General features: G+C 45.3%; 1 protein-coding gene across 5 annotated transcripts in view; it reads right to left on the bottom strand.

The window, feature by feature from the left end:
• The window catches only part of LOC123970372 (serine/threonine-protein kinase MARK1-like), a 30,303-nt gene that overhangs the window by 7,356 nt on the left and 6,097 nt on the right, over positions 1-16,850 (bottom strand). For 2 of the 5 annotated variants that reach the window (XM_046048387.1, XM_046048385.1), the window contains exons 2-17: positions 13,102-13,296; positions 8,328-8,381; positions 7,834-7,882; positions 6,917-6,982; positions 6,722-6,792; positions 6,432-6,488; positions 4,649-4,783; positions 4,166-4,267; positions 3,064-3,183; positions 2,643-2,742; positions 2,394-2,506; positions 2,105-2,249; positions 1,855-1,988; positions 621-706; positions 393-542; positions 21-287 (exon numbers count right to left, since the gene is read on the bottom strand). In XM_046048387.1, coding sequence (XP_045904343.1) covers positions 21-287; positions 393-542; positions 621-706; positions 1,855-1,988; positions 2,105-2,249; positions 2,394-2,506; positions 2,643-2,742; positions 3,064-3,183; positions 4,166-4,267; positions 4,649-4,783; positions 6,432-6,488; positions 6,722-6,792; positions 6,917-6,982; positions 7,834-7,882; positions 8,328-8,381; positions 13,102-13,296 — 1,844 coding nt within the window. The remainder of the gene's footprint in view (positions 1-20; positions 288-392; positions 543-620; positions 707-1,854; positions 1,989-2,104; positions 2,250-2,393; positions 2,507-2,642; positions 2,743-3,063; positions 3,184-4,165; positions 4,268-4,648; positions 4,784-6,431; positions 6,489-6,721; positions 6,793-6,916; positions 6,983-7,833; positions 7,883-8,327; positions 8,382-13,101; positions 13,297-16,850) is intronic. The other 3 variants (XM_046048386.1, XM_046048389.1, XM_046048388.1) reach the window with 3 other exon arrangements.

The raw sequence follows: 16,850 nt of genomic DNA, 5'->3' as shown, positions 1-16,850 counted from the left end.
ACTCCTGAGCTCTTACTGACCTGCGTCCAAACTTGGAGGTGATCTTGCCAATGAGGGAGGTGGAGGTGCCGCGGCGGGGCGAGGCCAGCGATGAGGCGCCGTGCTGCGACAGGCTGGGCGAGTCCGGCGGGCCGTTGTAGGTGGCGGGTCGTCGGTCTCGAAGCTGAGCGCCGTGGAAGGTGGAGCGGCTGGAGGAACCGCGAGGGAAGCGGGTCCGGTCCGGCGTGGTGGTGCTGCTGCTGGTGATGCTGAAGGCAGAAGGCGATGACGGGGGCTGCTGGGGGGAGCTGGGGGCGGGAGGAGAGGGCGTTAACATATAAACGGGTTTCGCTGTTTCACTGCGGCGTGGAGACGTGAACAATGAAGTTACAGCGGCGCAGGTGAGTGCTGACCTCTGATACTCTGCGGTGTCGTCGATGGGAGGCAGGCAGGACTTCATGGGATGTCCCGACGCCGACATGGACTTGACGTGACGCGTCCGTGTGGAGGACACGGTTGCCCTCGGCGACGGGGAGGGGGATGCTGCGGGTACCTCGGGCAGACTGAAACAGAGACAGACGAGTTATTGATCTGGAGAAAAACAGCATGCGATCAATGAAAACTCCCAGGATTCGCCTCACCTGCTGTCCTTCCCGTTGGAGACAGCGGCCGAGTGGCGTTCAGTACTCGTCCTCTCATTGACGTACGTGTTCCTCCGAGTTATGCTCTGTAAGGGAGACAGTTGTACCTCACTGATCCAACAGTTCAAACAGGATGCAGAGGTCATTACAGCCACAACCTGAACAAACATCCTGGTGATTTAGGAAAGATCACCGGGTCGTTAATATCTGAAGAGTTCCTCCTCTGAGGAACAAGCGGGGGGGGTTTCTATGTTCCTCCGTGTCCAGTTTCTTCTTCGTTGGTGTAGCCTACTACAAACAACGGCGACTGAAAGTGAGCGGATCACGTTGGAAGCGGAGCTGATCGATGTTGAAGAGCAGTTTAGTGAAATTACTAAAACGCAGAAACGAGAGAACGCGTCGGAGGAGATGGTATAATTTGCCAGTTTGGCAATCGCCATGTTGATTTTTTGCAACCGGGCACCGGACGTGAGCATATTTGGACAAGAGGGTGAAGCTAGCTAGCTTGGTTAGCAAGGTGCATCTGTAATTCACCTTAACTGTGATATTAGCTGTGATAGCGACAAACAGGCTTAAAACAAAACTTACTAACTGAAAAATGAGCAGCCTGATGAGCTTTTTCAGCGGCGCTGGTTAAATGTACACAGAGCAGCGAATACGAGTCGCCTCTACCCTGATTGACAGGTCGCCATAGTAGTGACATGTCAGTCACCTTGTAGCCCCGCCCTAAAGCCTCCCCTGCTTCCAGGTCTCTGTTCCTCTAAATGGGACCATAATTTACTAAATGAACATCATGCTGTGTTGAAGAAGACTTGAAACTAGCGACTGAGACCATAAACTCATCAGGAAAGTGTTTACTGAGGGAATAAATCAGCTGACAAGTAGAAACATTTTCTCACAGACTTCTATACAATCACACTTCTTTCTGCAGCCGCTGGAGTCGCCCCCTGCTGGCTGCTGGAGAGGACGCAGGTTTAAGGCGGTCAGACCCGGAGGTTCCTGCTTGGTACGACTCGAGTCGGTTGAGGCAGAAGAAGGAGGACAAGCTGGAAGTTGACCAAATGCAGTTCCTGTGCTCGTGTCGGCGCGACGTGTAGTAATTTGTTGGGAGAGGTGCACGTCAGGCTACGGCAAAAATTTGACAGAGAGGGAACCAACATGCTGGCTGACCTTAAACACTGGTTTAAACATGGGTATCAGGACCTGGCTCAGACCAGAATCTGAATCCTCTCACCCCTGAGGCTGTGGCTGACCTCCTGCGGTCTGGAGCTCCCATGGGTGAGGCCGGCTCGTCCTTCTTGTCGCTCTCCACGCTGTTGGCATGACTTCGCTTGATGTAGGAGACGGGTGGGGGGATAGAGGGCGCCACTGAGACCCAGGACAGAGAGCAAACACAGACTCTGTGGTTAATAGTCTAACACAGCCCTGGTGATTACAGTATTTACAGCTGTATGTGAGTGTGAACAGAGCAAACAGTAACTCACCGTGGTCGCTGAAACGCCGCTGCTTCTGATTGGTCGATACGTTGCGGGAGTGGGCGGGGGAGTGACCGGAGCCGTTGAGGTCGTTGCTGGGTCGTAGCCGTTGAACCAGGTTACCGCTGGACACAGACGCGATGCCCTCCAACTGCTGGAGAGCGCCACAACAGAGGTTTACGTTAATGAGGCAAGGCTAGCAGTTTCCCCCTGCTTCCAATCTTTATGCTAAGCTAGGCTAAAACGTGTCCTGCAGCGATAAATCTGATGTGTGTGAGATGAAGAAGACGTAACAAACCTCAGCAGGTTTCCTCCCCAGCAGCAGGTATATCGCCGTCACCTCGTTGTATTTCTGGCCCTCCAGCGCCTTCATCACTTCCTCCTGAGGGAAGCCCATCGTCCCCATCAGCTCTGATTGGTCAGAAAACACACAGTACACTCAGGACGTCCTGTCTGCAGCCATGCTAACAGCTCTGTGAAGTTTAGACACAGTGCACAACGTACTGATGATTAGCAGGTGTAATGTGTGCGTGTGCGTTTGTCTGACCGATGCGTTTGGGGTCGTTGAAGTCTTGTTCTGGTTCGGTGTATGACTTCAGGTCCTTGTCCTCGTAGCCGACGTTCATCCATCGATCCTTCATGATTTGCTGAGAAACAAACAAACAGTTCAGTCTTTTCTGTCCTCTACAGAGGAAATCTCTTTTCACAGTCAAACAACATCTAAACAACGAGTAAACAAAGGCCAACATCACGATGACAGACTGCTGCCCGAGAACGAGATCGACACAGTCAGTGGTAATTTAGCGAAAAACAGAAAAGTGTTACGATGGTGCCACCTGCTGTTAATCCAGCACCAACACAGTTCCTTCACAGTAAAAGACCTTCCCACTGGAAACCACTCAGAGGCTTTTATTGTGAAGCAGCTTCAGAAAGCGCAGCTAGCGTTTTGAAGCTGCTGTTTTTTTTACCTGCAGGCTGCCTCGTTTCCCCGGGTTCAGGACCAGCAGCTTCTTCAGCAGGTTCTCACAGTCAGTCGACATGTAGAAGGGGATCCGGTACTTTCCTCGGAGAACACGCTCCCTCAGCTCCTACACACACACACACACACACACACTAATGAGCTAACGAGTGTTTCTTACTTAGCTAACGTCGGCTAATGAACGTTAGTTCGTGGACTGTGTGTGGAAAATTAATTCAAAGAGCTTCAACAAACCAAAACACAGTTTGTATGTGATGAGGAAGGTTCTTCAGTAAAGTCCATGTGAAACTGAATTAGAGACACATGACCATCAGTGACAGCGATACCAGCAGCTAGCCTCTGGGAAAACCATTAGCGTCCCATAGAGCATCGATTAGTCAATCAACTAAAAAATTTACCCACAGCTATTTTTAAATATATTCCAATCATTCTCTTGTTTAAGCTTCTTAAATGTAAAAACGTGCACTTTTATTTGTCTTTAGTAATTTGATTATTTGGGGTTTTCTTACTTCCCGTAGAGCGTTAGCTTAGAACAATGACTGTGTCCGAAATCCCCACTCATTCACTCCTCCCTCCCCCTCTGTAGGGAGTTGTATGTAGAGCACTATATAGTGAATCACTCTCATTATTAAAACAACACTTTTGGACACTACTCCGATCGTTATTTCGGCGCCGTTAATTATGTCATTGCCGTCGGACAATCAGCCGGTGGACAGTTTTTTTCAATCAGCGCAACGCATCATGGTATCCAGGGCTTGGTTAGTGACCATTGGTTGTACACTACTTTTCAAAATGCATTCTGGGGTACATTGAGTGGACTATATAGGGTATAATTGTTTTTCTTTGTTATGTCGGCCATGCTCTCCCTGATGGTTTTGTTTCCTGAGGCGACTGTAAATAAATCCGTGACAATTTAGTGCTGTGCTCCGGTTAATTCAAAACGTAATTCAAACAAGACAAAAACATTTGTTGCCTTTCGCCGCTGACTACTGGACATTTTTCTTCCACAATACGAGAAGGGAGGGACTCAGGCTGTCTATATCGTTGTTGGTGAACTTTGGTGAAAGGCGTTTCCGTTATTTTGTCCACACCTTGAGGTTCTGTCCGTCGAAGGGCAGCGAGCCGCTGACCAGCGTGTAGAGAATCACTCCCAGACTCCAGACGTCCACCTCGGGGCCCTCGTACTTCTTCCCCTGCAGGGTTACAGAACTACATTACCCAGCAGCCCTCTACTTCATAACACACTAACTCGTGTCACCGCCCTCGGGTGCTGCACGTTCACTACTTGATTAAAGCATTTCTAAAAAGAATTTAAAACATTCAGTTTAATCTTTAAATACATCAGGACACATTTTCATCCTCGAATAAAGTTTTAAACTTCTTCTGTAACTTGGATTTGTGTTGCTTTGAAAAAGAACATGAATCAATCTAATCTAGATTAACAAATGCTAAAATATGTCACAAGCGTTATAAACGTGGGAAATAATTGTGTCTAAAACATCTCCTTTATGTTTTAATGCAGCCGCTCAGCCTGCTGTGAGCGGCAGGTGCGGTGGGAGGAGCCGAGCGTTCACCTGGAAGAGTTCAGGAGCGGCGTAAGGAGGCGAGCCGCAGAACGTGTCCAGCTTGCTGCCCAGCGTGAACTCGTTACTGAAGCCGAAGTCTGCGATTTTAATGTTCATGTCGGCATCCAGCAGGAGGTTCTCAGCCTGAGACGGAGAGAGGCTTTTATTTCTTTACCCAATCAATCACAGCACAAAACGTTCATTTAAAAAAAAGGCACAATCTGCTTATGTGCAGCAAAATAATCTGATTTGTTGCCAGGAATTTGCTTTGGTGACTCAACAACAATCAGTGTTGGGAGTAACGCAGTTACAGGAATGTATTGCTTTTTGGTGTACCGCAGTTATATCACGCATTACTACAAAAACATTCACTAACATTATACCCGTTCCAACAGATTCATCCTATCCAGCCAATCCCCACCCATCAATCAGTAGGTTAATTTTTATGACATGGACCCACCCGATATAATATATACTAAACTCTGCACATCACTACGGTTAGGGTTAAACAGCAGTGACAGTAACTCAAAAGTAGCGTAAAGCCTTACAATTCAGAGACAGTAATTTTGTAATACAACTGATTACTCTCAAAGTAACTTGCCCAACACTGTCAACAGTAAACACAGCAGGTAGAAACATAAGAAAGAGCAAGTATTTTAGAAGAATCATACATACACTGAACGAAATTATAAACGCAGCACTTTTGTTTTTGCCCCCATTCATCATGAGCTGAACTCAAAGATCTAAGACTTCGAGTGGCCTTTTATTGTAGCCAGCCTGAGGCCTTTTTTTGTAGCCAGCCTGAATTTCTTTTATTGTAGCCAGCCTGAATTTCTTTTATTGTAGCCAGCCTGAATTTCTTTTATTGTAGCCAGCCTGAATTTCTTTTATTGTGGCCAGCCTGAGGTCTTTTATTGTAGCCAGCCTGAGGCCTTTTATCGTGGCCAGCCTGAGGCCTTTTATCGTGGCCAGTTTAAGGCACACCTGTGCAATCCCCATGCTGTCGGATCAGCATCTGGATATGCCACACCTGTGAGGTGGATGAATTATCTCAGCAAAGGAGAACTAACTCACTAACACAGATTTTGACAGATTTGTGAACAATATTTTAGAGAAATAGGCCTTTTGAGTTCATAGAGAAAGTCTTAAATCTTTGAGTTCAGCTCATGATGAATGGGGGCTGGGGCGACGTTGATGCAGTCGACATAATTGGTTACGTAAATATGTTTACTCGTATTACGTGTGTTGAAGCGTCGTTGCATCCGGTGTTAGAAGGGATTCCCCCTGGACAAGCTACAAGACGGTGCCTTTGACCATCTAAAGGTTGGGAGTATTTTTGACAGACACTTCACAGTGTGCTTCTCCGTGAGCCTCACTGCAGCACAACTGCTGTCCACGAACATGCGAAGCAGCATGACCACGTGAAAAGAAAGTGTCCCGGAGCGCTGACGGCAGCACCGCAAATATATTGACCGATATTGCAATTTGCGATATGATTTGTGATATTATAGTAAATGATAGTTTTTTAGCATCATTATTCTCATTTTCATTGAAAACATTTTTAAATGGTTACGGTTGGATTCTTTAGAAGCTCTGTACCAAACTAAATGTTGACTTAAGTCTGTAGAATACGATGTGTATGTCAGCACGACTATATTTCATTTAAAAAGATATTTTAACACACGTTCTGTCCAGAAAATTAGCGTAGGACAAATTGTGATGTCAATAAGATTTTGAGTAATTGTTCAATTTGATTTAGTTTATGTGTGTGTGTGTGTGTGTTGGTGTGTACCTTCAGGTCCCTGTGTACGATCCTCTTCTGGTGACAGTACTCCACAGCAGACACAATCTGACACAAACAGGAAGAAGAATTATTAGAAACTAAACTTCATACTGTGGCCTTCGTAGGACACCTCAGACTCGACTGGAGTAATAAACTAATCCTCAGTGACTTGGATCCTGGGCGTTAGCAGCTAGCGTTAGCATCTTATTGTTGTGCTGTTATGAATGTTACAGAGAAAGAACCTTGGACACAGTGCATTATGGGATATTGAGGATCCGACAGTGTCGTAGATCTCCTACCTGGCGAAACTTGGCTCTGGCCTCCTTCTCCTTCATCCGTCCGTGAGCAACCAGGTAGTCGAAGACCTCACCTGACACAGACAGACAGGTAAGCAGACGCGTCACACACACAAAACCTCCAGCTGACTTTATTATGACGCCTTCATTTCTTTCTCCATCACTGGTCATGTGGACAGACAGGTGAGCTGGTCTTACCTCCGCTGGCGTACTCCATGACCAGGTACAGAGTTTTCTCCGTCTCAATCACCTCAAACAGCTTCACTGAAAACAACAGAAATGTACTGTCAAATACTGAGCTCTACACTGCTGCCAAATACTGAGCTCTACACTGCTGCCAAATACTGAGCTCTACACTGCTGCCAAATACTGAGCTCTACACTGCTGCCAAATACTGAGCTCTACACTGCTGCCAAATACTGAGCTCTACTGCTGCCAAATACTGAGCTCTACACTGCCGCCAAATACTGAGCTCTACACTGCCGCCAAATACTGAGCTCTTCTGCTGCCAAATACTGAGCTCTACACTGCCGCCAAATACTGAGCTCTACTGCTGCCAAATACTGAGCTCTACACTGCTGCCAAATACTGAGCTCTACACTGCTGCCAAATACTGAATAATAGTGCTGCAAAATACTGAGCTCCCCTGCCAAATACTGAATACTGGTGCTGCAAAATGCTGAGCTCCCTTGCCAAATACTGAATACTAGTGCTGCAAAATACTGAGTTTTCTGCCATATACTGAATACTGGTGCTGCAAAATGCTGAGCTCCCTTGCCAAATACTGAATACTAGTGCTGCAAAATACTGAGTTTTCTGCCATATACTGAATACTAGTGCTGCAAAATGCTGAGCTCCCCTGCCAAATACTGAATACTAGTGCTGCAAAATACTGAGTTTTCTGCCATATACTGAATACTAGTGCTGCAAAATGCTGAGTTTTCTGCCATATACTGAGCTCTTGTTTTCCATGCTCATGCTTGATTCCATGCACTCTGTTGCTTTAATTAGATAATCACAACATTCTTTATTTGCTCCATTAGCTGTTAGTCACACGGATCGATAACATGAAGAAGGAGAAAGTGTAGAAGCTGTTTATGGAGGAGGAGACTCACCGATGTTGGGGTGGTTGAGGGTCTTCATCACACTGACCTCCCTAAACAGCTGAAGAGACAAAATCAATCAGTGAGAGATTTGATGAGGCGTCTACGTCTTCAGTCTTCAGACCGTTCACCGGCTCTACTTCTATTAATGATGTCATATTATCGTGATACTTATTCACATACAGGAAGTTGTGTTGGTTGCCATGGAGTGCTTCCTCTGTGTTGTAATGCTGGTAAAGCCCGACCGAGATGGAATTTGAAAATCCGATATTGCGATACATCGGCCAATATTCTGTTTTTTCTTCTTTTCAGAAACGCATAACATAAACAAAGATTATCTCTAACGTTTGTTATGTCAGACACCTTTGATTGTTACAGCTGTTCCAAACACGTGTGCTGCAGAGCGCCCTCTGGTGGACAGACTATAGATCGATTTATCGGCCGGGCTCTAAATGATGGGAGTGTTGAGTGCTGAAGGTGATCAGAGGTCAGAGGTCACAGCCTACCTTCTGCAGACTGGTGGGGTTCAGCTGAGTTTTGTCGATGATCTTGATGGCGACCTGCAGGAAGGGAAGACGCGTCACAAATATTGAAAAGTCATCGACTCATGACCTGATTCTCACATTTGACTCCAGATCAGATGTTTGTGTTGGAAGACTTTTACATCCTGTGACAATAACAAGGACGTGGAGGCATGCGGACATCAGGCCTGTATCAGGCTTCTCCTCGATGGGGTTTAGATCGCCATCAATTAAGAGAAGTTGGAGACGGTAAAACAAAGAAAGACGAAGCGAGCAACAGCCTGTCTCAGATTTTTACTCTGGTGGTGATAAAAAAACCCTTTAAACTAACATTGTAATGTGCTTGAAGTGTTTTATATCTCTGGATTTCATTGTAGGCAAGTCAAGTGTTGATTTGAGAGGCTAACGTGGTCGTCACCTCACTTTCGGCCGCTCCAAACGTTTTTTCTAAATTAACTTAATGGCGAAATGAAAATAAATACCAATAACCATTTGAACTCTTTTAATGGCTGCAGCGGTAGGCTGGTAAAGGCTCCAGTCGGATTCAGGCCAAGAACTGATAAGCTGTCGGGCCAGACCAGGCTCTGAGCGTATCAGGCCAGGGCCGCGCTAGGACTGAGGGCCCGTGTCCACCAAAGCGTTTTTTGCCAGCTGAAAACGGCAGCTGCTCTTCTGAAAACGCCCAGCAGGGAGCGCTAGCGGGCGTTTTTTCCGACTGCTTTGGTTGCTATGATACATTTGTTGCAAGTAGTTCTACCGAACTTTACTGGAGGTAAAAATGTCAACACAGAGTAGAGTCCTCGCTCTGTATGAAGTGAAGCAGGTAGAGAGGACGTATGTGGGTTTGTGAGATTTTGTGGTCGAGTAAACATCTCGGCGAGTTTGGTCCAAGAGCTGAGGTTTAAGGAAGCCCGATTCCAGGATAGTAACCGTTGCTACGGTGTGGTATTTGCCCCCCCCCCCCCTCCTCTACTGTGATTGGACAGCTGAGTAAAAAGTGACAGTGACGAGCGCAACGTTTTTTCCCCAAAGTTGAACATTTTTCAACTCTCTGCAACCGGAAAAGATTTTTCTCAGCGCCTCGTCGCGCTGCTGCTGTTTTTACCAGCTTGTAAAAACGCGGCGCTCCCATTTCAATGAATTGAAAAAAAGACGCTGGCGTCAGAAAAACACGCTTTGGTTGACACGGGCCCATGCAGGGCTTTATGTAGGCCTGTCACGATAACCACAAAATTAAAAATTATGACTTCAAACTTGGAAGCTGCAAGTGTTGCCGTGCTTTGTGTTGTTTTACTGCTTATTTTAAAGCTTAGCTAACTTGGCGTTAGCATACTGCGCGGTTAATGTGGCTAGCAGGCTGGGCAATGTTGAACTAACGTTGTGATCCTGAGGGACAGTCGAGAGAAACTGAACGGAAAGCCTCGTTTGAAGCTCACTAACTGACGAGCGCAGTGTGTCGGATGCCTGCAGCTGTTTTTCATGTTGCTTTCTTTGGAAATTTAGTTGTAATGTTACTACAGCGCAGCGGTTAGCTGTGGACGGCCCATTCTGCTCCGCACCGCCGAGTGTGTGTGCGCGTTGCTGCGGTGTGTAAATCGACAATATTACATTAATCACAGCCTATTTCAATTATCAATGAATCGATTTGAGTAATTTCTCTCCGATTCCAGCTTCTTTGTGAATGTGAATATTTTCTGTTTCTTTACTTTTCTATGTCAGTAAACTGAATCTCTTTGGATTGTGGACATAATAAGACATTTCAGGATGTCCTCTTGGGCTTTTGGAAACATTTTCTGACAAAACAAGTAATTGATTAATGGAAACAATAATTGACAGCTTGATCAACTAATAAAATAATCGTTAGTTGCAGCCCTAGTTGACTTGTAGTTCACGTTCTTCAGATATGAAGGTTGAGCTGGAGCCTGTTTCAGAAAGTGGGATAAGTGAACATTCTGAGTATGTTGAGGAAACTCTGGGTTTTCTGTTTCAGAGAGCGTGATCAGATAAAATCTAGATCAGTAACTCCATAAACCTTTCCTGTGAACCTAACCTCCTCCCGAGGAGGCGGCTGTCTGACACACCATTTCATTTCCTCATGCATGCTGTCGATATCAAAGCACATATCTGAACGCATTTTTATCTTTAAAAGCTTTAAAATCCCGGTTGGATAGGCTATTAGTTTTTCATCCAAACATGATCTTAAACATGACCGTCTTTATGATCAATCTGTCGTCGATGTAAGGACAGATCTGCGCACAGCGTGGATTTATCCTCAGCACAGAGTAAAACCTGTCCGTCTTTAGGTGTCACACTGTGACTCTGTGGACAGTTGCAGTGAAAACACTCACTGTGCGCTACATTACTGCAGTAATCACTGTTTAAACTGATGTGTAACCTACAAAACAACAACAATGAACAGTAATCTTTCATATTGTAGGCTAGTCGCACTGATTGGAACATTCATATCTTAGTTATTAAACTGGAGATGATGTGAGTATTTCTGATGTGAGGACGACTGCTGTGGTGCAGCTGGAACAAACAGGCCTAAATGTGGTTTAAAAGTGAGTAGAATACATGTAAAATCCACGTCTAAAACTTTCGTCAGTTTGAACCTATGCAAAAAGAAATCATTAATAACCTACTGAGTCGGACTGTGACTTTACAACCACAGGTTCATGAGTAAACTGTGTCTTATATTTGATCTATATTTTCATAACCATTTAGTTGTGTGTGTTGTTGTTGTTGATGCTGGATATGTATATGAGGTAGATTGTACATTTAGGGAAATCTAAATAAAATCTTGAAAGTGAAAAACAACATGTGGCTGAAAGTGAAAGGGATTTCCTTGATTTAGTTCTGTTAAAGTTATTTTTGTATTTCAAAAGAAACTTCCTGGTAACATGAGACAATAAAGTAAGTTGGTGCAAGCTAGTACTTTCCTAAAAAGATTAAAGTGCTGGTAAGATACTCTTTACCACCTTTATCTACTTTACTTTATAACACCTAATTAACAAATTAACTTTTCTTTTTTTCTTTTACATGAAGCCCTTTTTAGTGCAAGCTTTGGCTGGAGAATTCAACCAAATAGAAAGTGATTGCAGTCGCTGAGTCAGCAGGAGTTTGTTTCAGGCTCGAGACCAAAAAATGCTTTAAAAGGTGATCAATGAGATTAAAATCGACTGCAGCAGAGAGGAGTTCAAACAGGAAACCAGCTGCTTCAGAAGCTGGAGACCTCCTCCACCTCCTCCTCCCAGTCTGACGTCTCCAGAGAGAAACTGAGCAGCTGATTGGACGGCTCTGACTTCTCCTGAATCTTAAAATAAGTGTAAAACGTCACACACACACACACACACACACACACACACACAAACAGCTTGATCTCCTGACCAATCGGCTCTGAGCTGCTGACGTCTGCAGGATCAATAATTCATCCAGAAGCCGCCGCGAGTCGTGACGCTCGCCACCAGGTTAGAGCTGCATCGGAAAGTCACGTGACTGGTTGAAGATATGAGAAAATCAAAGCAGCTGGAGGCAGCTGGTTTAAAAGATCATCTTTGATCCTTTTCATCACCGTGACAGCACATTTAATGCCTCGTGTGTTTAACAGTGACAGAGAGAGGACAGATATTAGTTTATCAGCTCTGTATTCATCCACTAACAGTGATTCCAGTAGAGCAGGGCCTTTTAAAGTCTAATACTGGTTCCCCCAACTGGCCCCATTTAAAGCAGAGGATTTAAATGTTAGCAGTGAACACAAAACTATCACTGAAGAAAACTTTAAAGAGGTGGTATTCTGCTCATTTTCAGGTTCAAAATCTTATTTAGAGGTTGTACCAGAACAGGTTTATATGGTTTAATAAATATTTTTTGTCAAACTGCACATTGCTGCAGCTCCTCTTTTCAGCCTGTGTTGAAGGCTTCGTTTTAGCTATGGAGTGATACATCTTGTCTCTAAATGATCTTTGTTGGGAGTTGCACATGCTCAGTTCCTAGTTAAGGACTACTAGCCAATCAGAAGCAGAGTAGGGCGGGTCACCGAGAAGCCGGTAAACGGCTCGGGTTCAGCCGTACTGGAGCGAGAGTTTCAGAGCGGCGAGTTATTAATCTGTATCCATAAAGTTTTAACTGAGCTCTGTCTCTACATCACAGGAACAACTTTATGTCCACTGACTGCCTGGAGGGTAGCTAGTGTTTGGAAGGGAGAGGAGAGCTGTGTGCTGCAGCTCGCTGTTTCTGAGGGCGTGTCGGAGTCGCCGCTTGGCGAGCGTTATATGAGGCGCTGAAAAGGCTGGACTTTTTGATGCCAAGCAGTGGATCACTTCAAAAATCAGAGGAAGAACATTCAAAGTGATTCTGATAAAAATATTTTTTCCAACAAAGAAAATCTTTTAAAAATAAATATAATATCTTAACCCAGCAAGAACGCATCATTTTCAAATGGCCAGCAGCGTTCTGCACGCTCGTCACATTGTGAGTTCATTCTTCCATTCTTGGTTTTTAGAATCACTCACTGAAATCTCTGAAATTGCAAATCCCACCGAGTATAAAATATGTTTATCATGTCTGTGTATTCAGGTTTGACTGAGTTATGACTCGGAGAAGAAGCAGCTTAAATCCCATAATCAGCTGTGTGTCACTGCTGGTGAGAGGCTGAATCAGCGGTCAAACTAAGAGCTAACCTCCTGTTTATTTTAAAATAATATCCCAGTAATCGTTGTCCTGCTTGTGTCTGGGTCTGAACTCCGCGTTATGTTCTCACCTCTCGGCCGGTCAGCGTGTGTCTGGCCAGTTTCACTTTGGCGAAGTTGCCCTTGCCGATGGTCTTCATCAGGCGGTAGTTGCCGACGTGCGGTTGCTCGTCTGTCGCCGAGCTGCGACATGGCGGGAGACTGTGATGGCTTGAAGATTTGGTGGGCGGGGCCGGTGGCTCAGGGAGGCCGTCTGACGTCTTTGGCTGAAAGAGACAAACACATTAAACAGATTTATTATGAGTAATTAATATTAGTCACACTGGGCTGAACCATTAAACGGCTGGAATTTGTAAGTATGTTCACTTTAGATGCTCGGCCCTTTACGGTTCTGCAGAGCAACCACAGCTGAACCCACATGTATGCAGATGATACAGTTCTTTATGACAGAGGAATATCGGCCAGCCATTAAGGAGGCTGAGGAAGAGCTGCCACATGACTTAAAGTTAATAAACTGTCCCTATAAAGCTAAACATCTATGCTCTAGAGGCACCCGAAACTCCTTGACATTTGGCAATGCGGTTAAAATCTATAAACAGGTCGTCTCGATTACATGCTTGTGTGTGAAATTGGGTCCTTGTAACTGGAAGCTGCATAAGAGGTCATCACATGTTTCTGGTTTATGTGCAATAAGCAGAACAAAGATATCTGTAAACAGGGAAGTCTTCCTCACTGTGTATGACTCCCTTCTCCTTACTCACTCAGGGCTGAACATCCGAAACCTACTGCAGTGTAACTAAACCACAGACGATTTAAGGGAAAGAGACGCCACACTTAAAGAATCCTCAATAGAATCCTACGGGGAAAGCCCAAAGATGGCGGCTGTATGCACAAGAAAGCCAATCGTCTGCTTTCTAACAGCCGAGCCAGGAAACAAATTAAACCAATCAGGTGGCTCCACAGACGTCAGAGCACAGCTGAGATTTGTGACATTTTCAGATGATGTGGTGGCGGCGAGGAGCAGGTGTGGACAGATCAGATGTGCTACATGTCCACCAAATTACTGCGTTAAAGGCTCCAGATGTGATCTGCAGTATGTGTCAGAAAATACCGGGGTGCTATAAACGTATATGGTACATGCTGACTGTATACATAACCTTAGTTAGCTTAGCATTTGTTCAAGGTGGGAGGAGCTCATGGCGTCACGCCAGTGGCGCTCTGGATAGAGCCGTAAATGAAGCTTGTGCATGTGCAGTAGAAGTATAACCTGTGGGGGGAAAAAACTTTTTAAACCTTATTTTGGGGCAAAGTCATCAAACTGTTTCAGATGTTCCTGCTGATTCTGCAGGTTTTATGTCCCAGTGACCAGAGAAAGAGCAGTTATGGCTCTCTGACCGTTCATTCAGAGAAAGACCTGACGCCACCGGCAATTAATGGTTCCAAGATGTGGGACCTAATAAGTCTACCAACCAACCAATCAAGGTACAAGGTAGTTATTAATCATTATACAGCACAAGGCTGCATAACGAAACGAAATTTGAAGTTACTTCATGCTACACACAACATATAATTAAGTGTAGGCCTATATAACAATATGGTAACATATAAAATCAAATCAAAGAATATATACAGTTATTTATATAGACAGACACGTTCACAGTGCATGTTTTGAATTTGTTTCTGGGGTGAACGTAAACAGCAGCAACCAGATGATAACATGAAAGTTTCATCTTCACAATAAACAGTCAGACATTTAGGAAACAGAGTCCATCTTGACTGCATTTGAGCACCATTGATGTAAAACACTGAGTCCACCTCCTGTCATCTTGCCGGAGTCTTGCGCTGACAGCTCTGAACATGGACCACCTGCCGAGTGCTTGATCCCGGATGTTGATGGGGCAGGTCTCTGTAACCATGTGGGCACAATAAACTCTGAATTCCGTTGTCAATATGAGACCAGCTCTTCAGGAGCAGAAGTCCAAGCTGGGCCAGCGTGGCTCTACTCCTGGCTCTCTTTCCGCACCCGCCGTGACGCCTGATCTGGTTGTTTGGGCCGGGTGGATCGTGGTCGGCTGCTCTTTAATCCAAAAACCCCTTCTTCATCTTCCAATGACTGTTTTTATGTCAGAGGTAACGCATGTTTTGGCAATAAAGCCAGAAAAAGCTAAATCAGAACAGGACATGGGGCCATGTTGTCTTGGTTCCTCTGCGACCGAGACCAGAGAGGACGAACCAAACCAGAGTTGGTGTGATGAGGTTTCCGGAGAAGAGGAACAGTTCCACATGTTGGGAAACCTGCATCATCTTGCAGAGAGTTCTGATTGATGCCACTCATGTCTGTACGCTAAATATGGAGCTAGCTTAGCTTTGCATAAAGACTGGAAACAGCTAGCCTGGCTCCGTCCAAAGGGAACAAAATCCACCTCCCAGCACCTCTAAAGCTCTCTCACTAATCTTTATATCTTTTTTTAAATCAGTACAACAGCTGAGGAGAAAAAACAGCAGCTATATGTCGGACTCAATGTGGCTTCAGTCCAGGACACTAATAACAGAGTGGATTGTATAATCAGCTGGAACCGGAGCTGATGGAAACCAGTCTGACAGCATCTGAACACTGAGGAGACCAACACTTCTACTGCTACACCATCACATCACACCGCACTGCTGCTGCCACCCAACACCGCCTGAGGAACATAACGTCATTTTCACCGGTAATTTTTTGATTGCATTGTTGCCGTTTTACATCTGTACTGTCGGACTTGCTGTTCTGCTGCCTTTCTTGGCCAAGCAGCCTTTTAAAAAGAGATATTCTCTCAATGGGTTTGCTCCCCACACAATAAAAAAATAAAAACTGACGGCTAAAGCCTCGTTCACACCAGAGAGTTTCTACTACAGCTGGAGAGCTAACTGCTAACAGGCTAGCCAGCTGGAAACAAGCTAGCGCTCTCTGCCTGTACTGGGTCATCCATGGCGCTTTCCATTTACCTCGGAAGTTGGAAATCGGAGCTGGGAATGAGGTCACGCCCGAGGCGACCGCGTTCCAGTACAACAGATTTTAAGTCAGAAAACCAAGATGGACACCTCTCGCCACTGTTAGCAATACCAGTTGATAACAATGCATTACGTTGTATTTTGCACAAACATGTACCGTAGCAACGTGTCTACATGTACAAGTTGGACTGTGTGTCCAACTGATTTAATGAGACACAAATAAGACAGAAGTGAGATAAACAGTGTATTAATACAGCTTTCACTCTGTTGATGCTTGGAACGGCTATCTTGGAATTTGGTGTCAGGGTTGGTTGGTGAGGTTCTGACTTTCTGAGTTGGAAATCTGCCTCCAGTTGAAATTTCTGACTGGGAACCGGGAAATTCTGACCTCCAACTCTCAGTTACTCTCCCTTGGCATCTTGTTCACAGGATTGGACTAATGGTGCGTTCCATTTACCTCGAAAGTCAGAGCAGGGAATGACGTCACGGCAGAGTTGATGGAAAACCTCGGGCAGGTGGCAGGTTAGCCCGTCACCAACGTCGGTTGATCAAAACACATTACGCGGTATTTACGCACACTAAACACAGTAGGAACATGTCCACTGACAGCACTTTGTGTACGACAATTTCTGAGACACAGAATACACAGAAGTGCTATTAAACAGTATAAAACTACAGGTTTCACTAACTGTTGATACACGGAGCAGCCATCTTGGATCACAAAGTCAGGGGAGGATTAAATAAAACGGGATGATGACACACAGCTAAGCGACGTTAATCCCCATCTGAGTGATTATCATGTGCCCCCCCCCCCCCCCCCCCCCCCCCC

This window comes from Micropterus dolomieu, linkage group LG04 (genome assembly GCF_021292245.1).
Source record: "Micropterus dolomieu isolate WLL.071019.BEF.003 ecotype Adirondacks linkage group LG04, ASM2129224v1, whole genome shotgun sequence".
NCBI classification, from domain to species: Eukaryota; Metazoa; Chordata; class Actinopteri; order Centrarchiformes; family Centrarchidae; genus Micropterus; species Micropterus dolomieu.
Note: the sequence above shows the minus strand (reverse complement) of the source record. Positions and strands in the feature narration are given on the sequence as shown.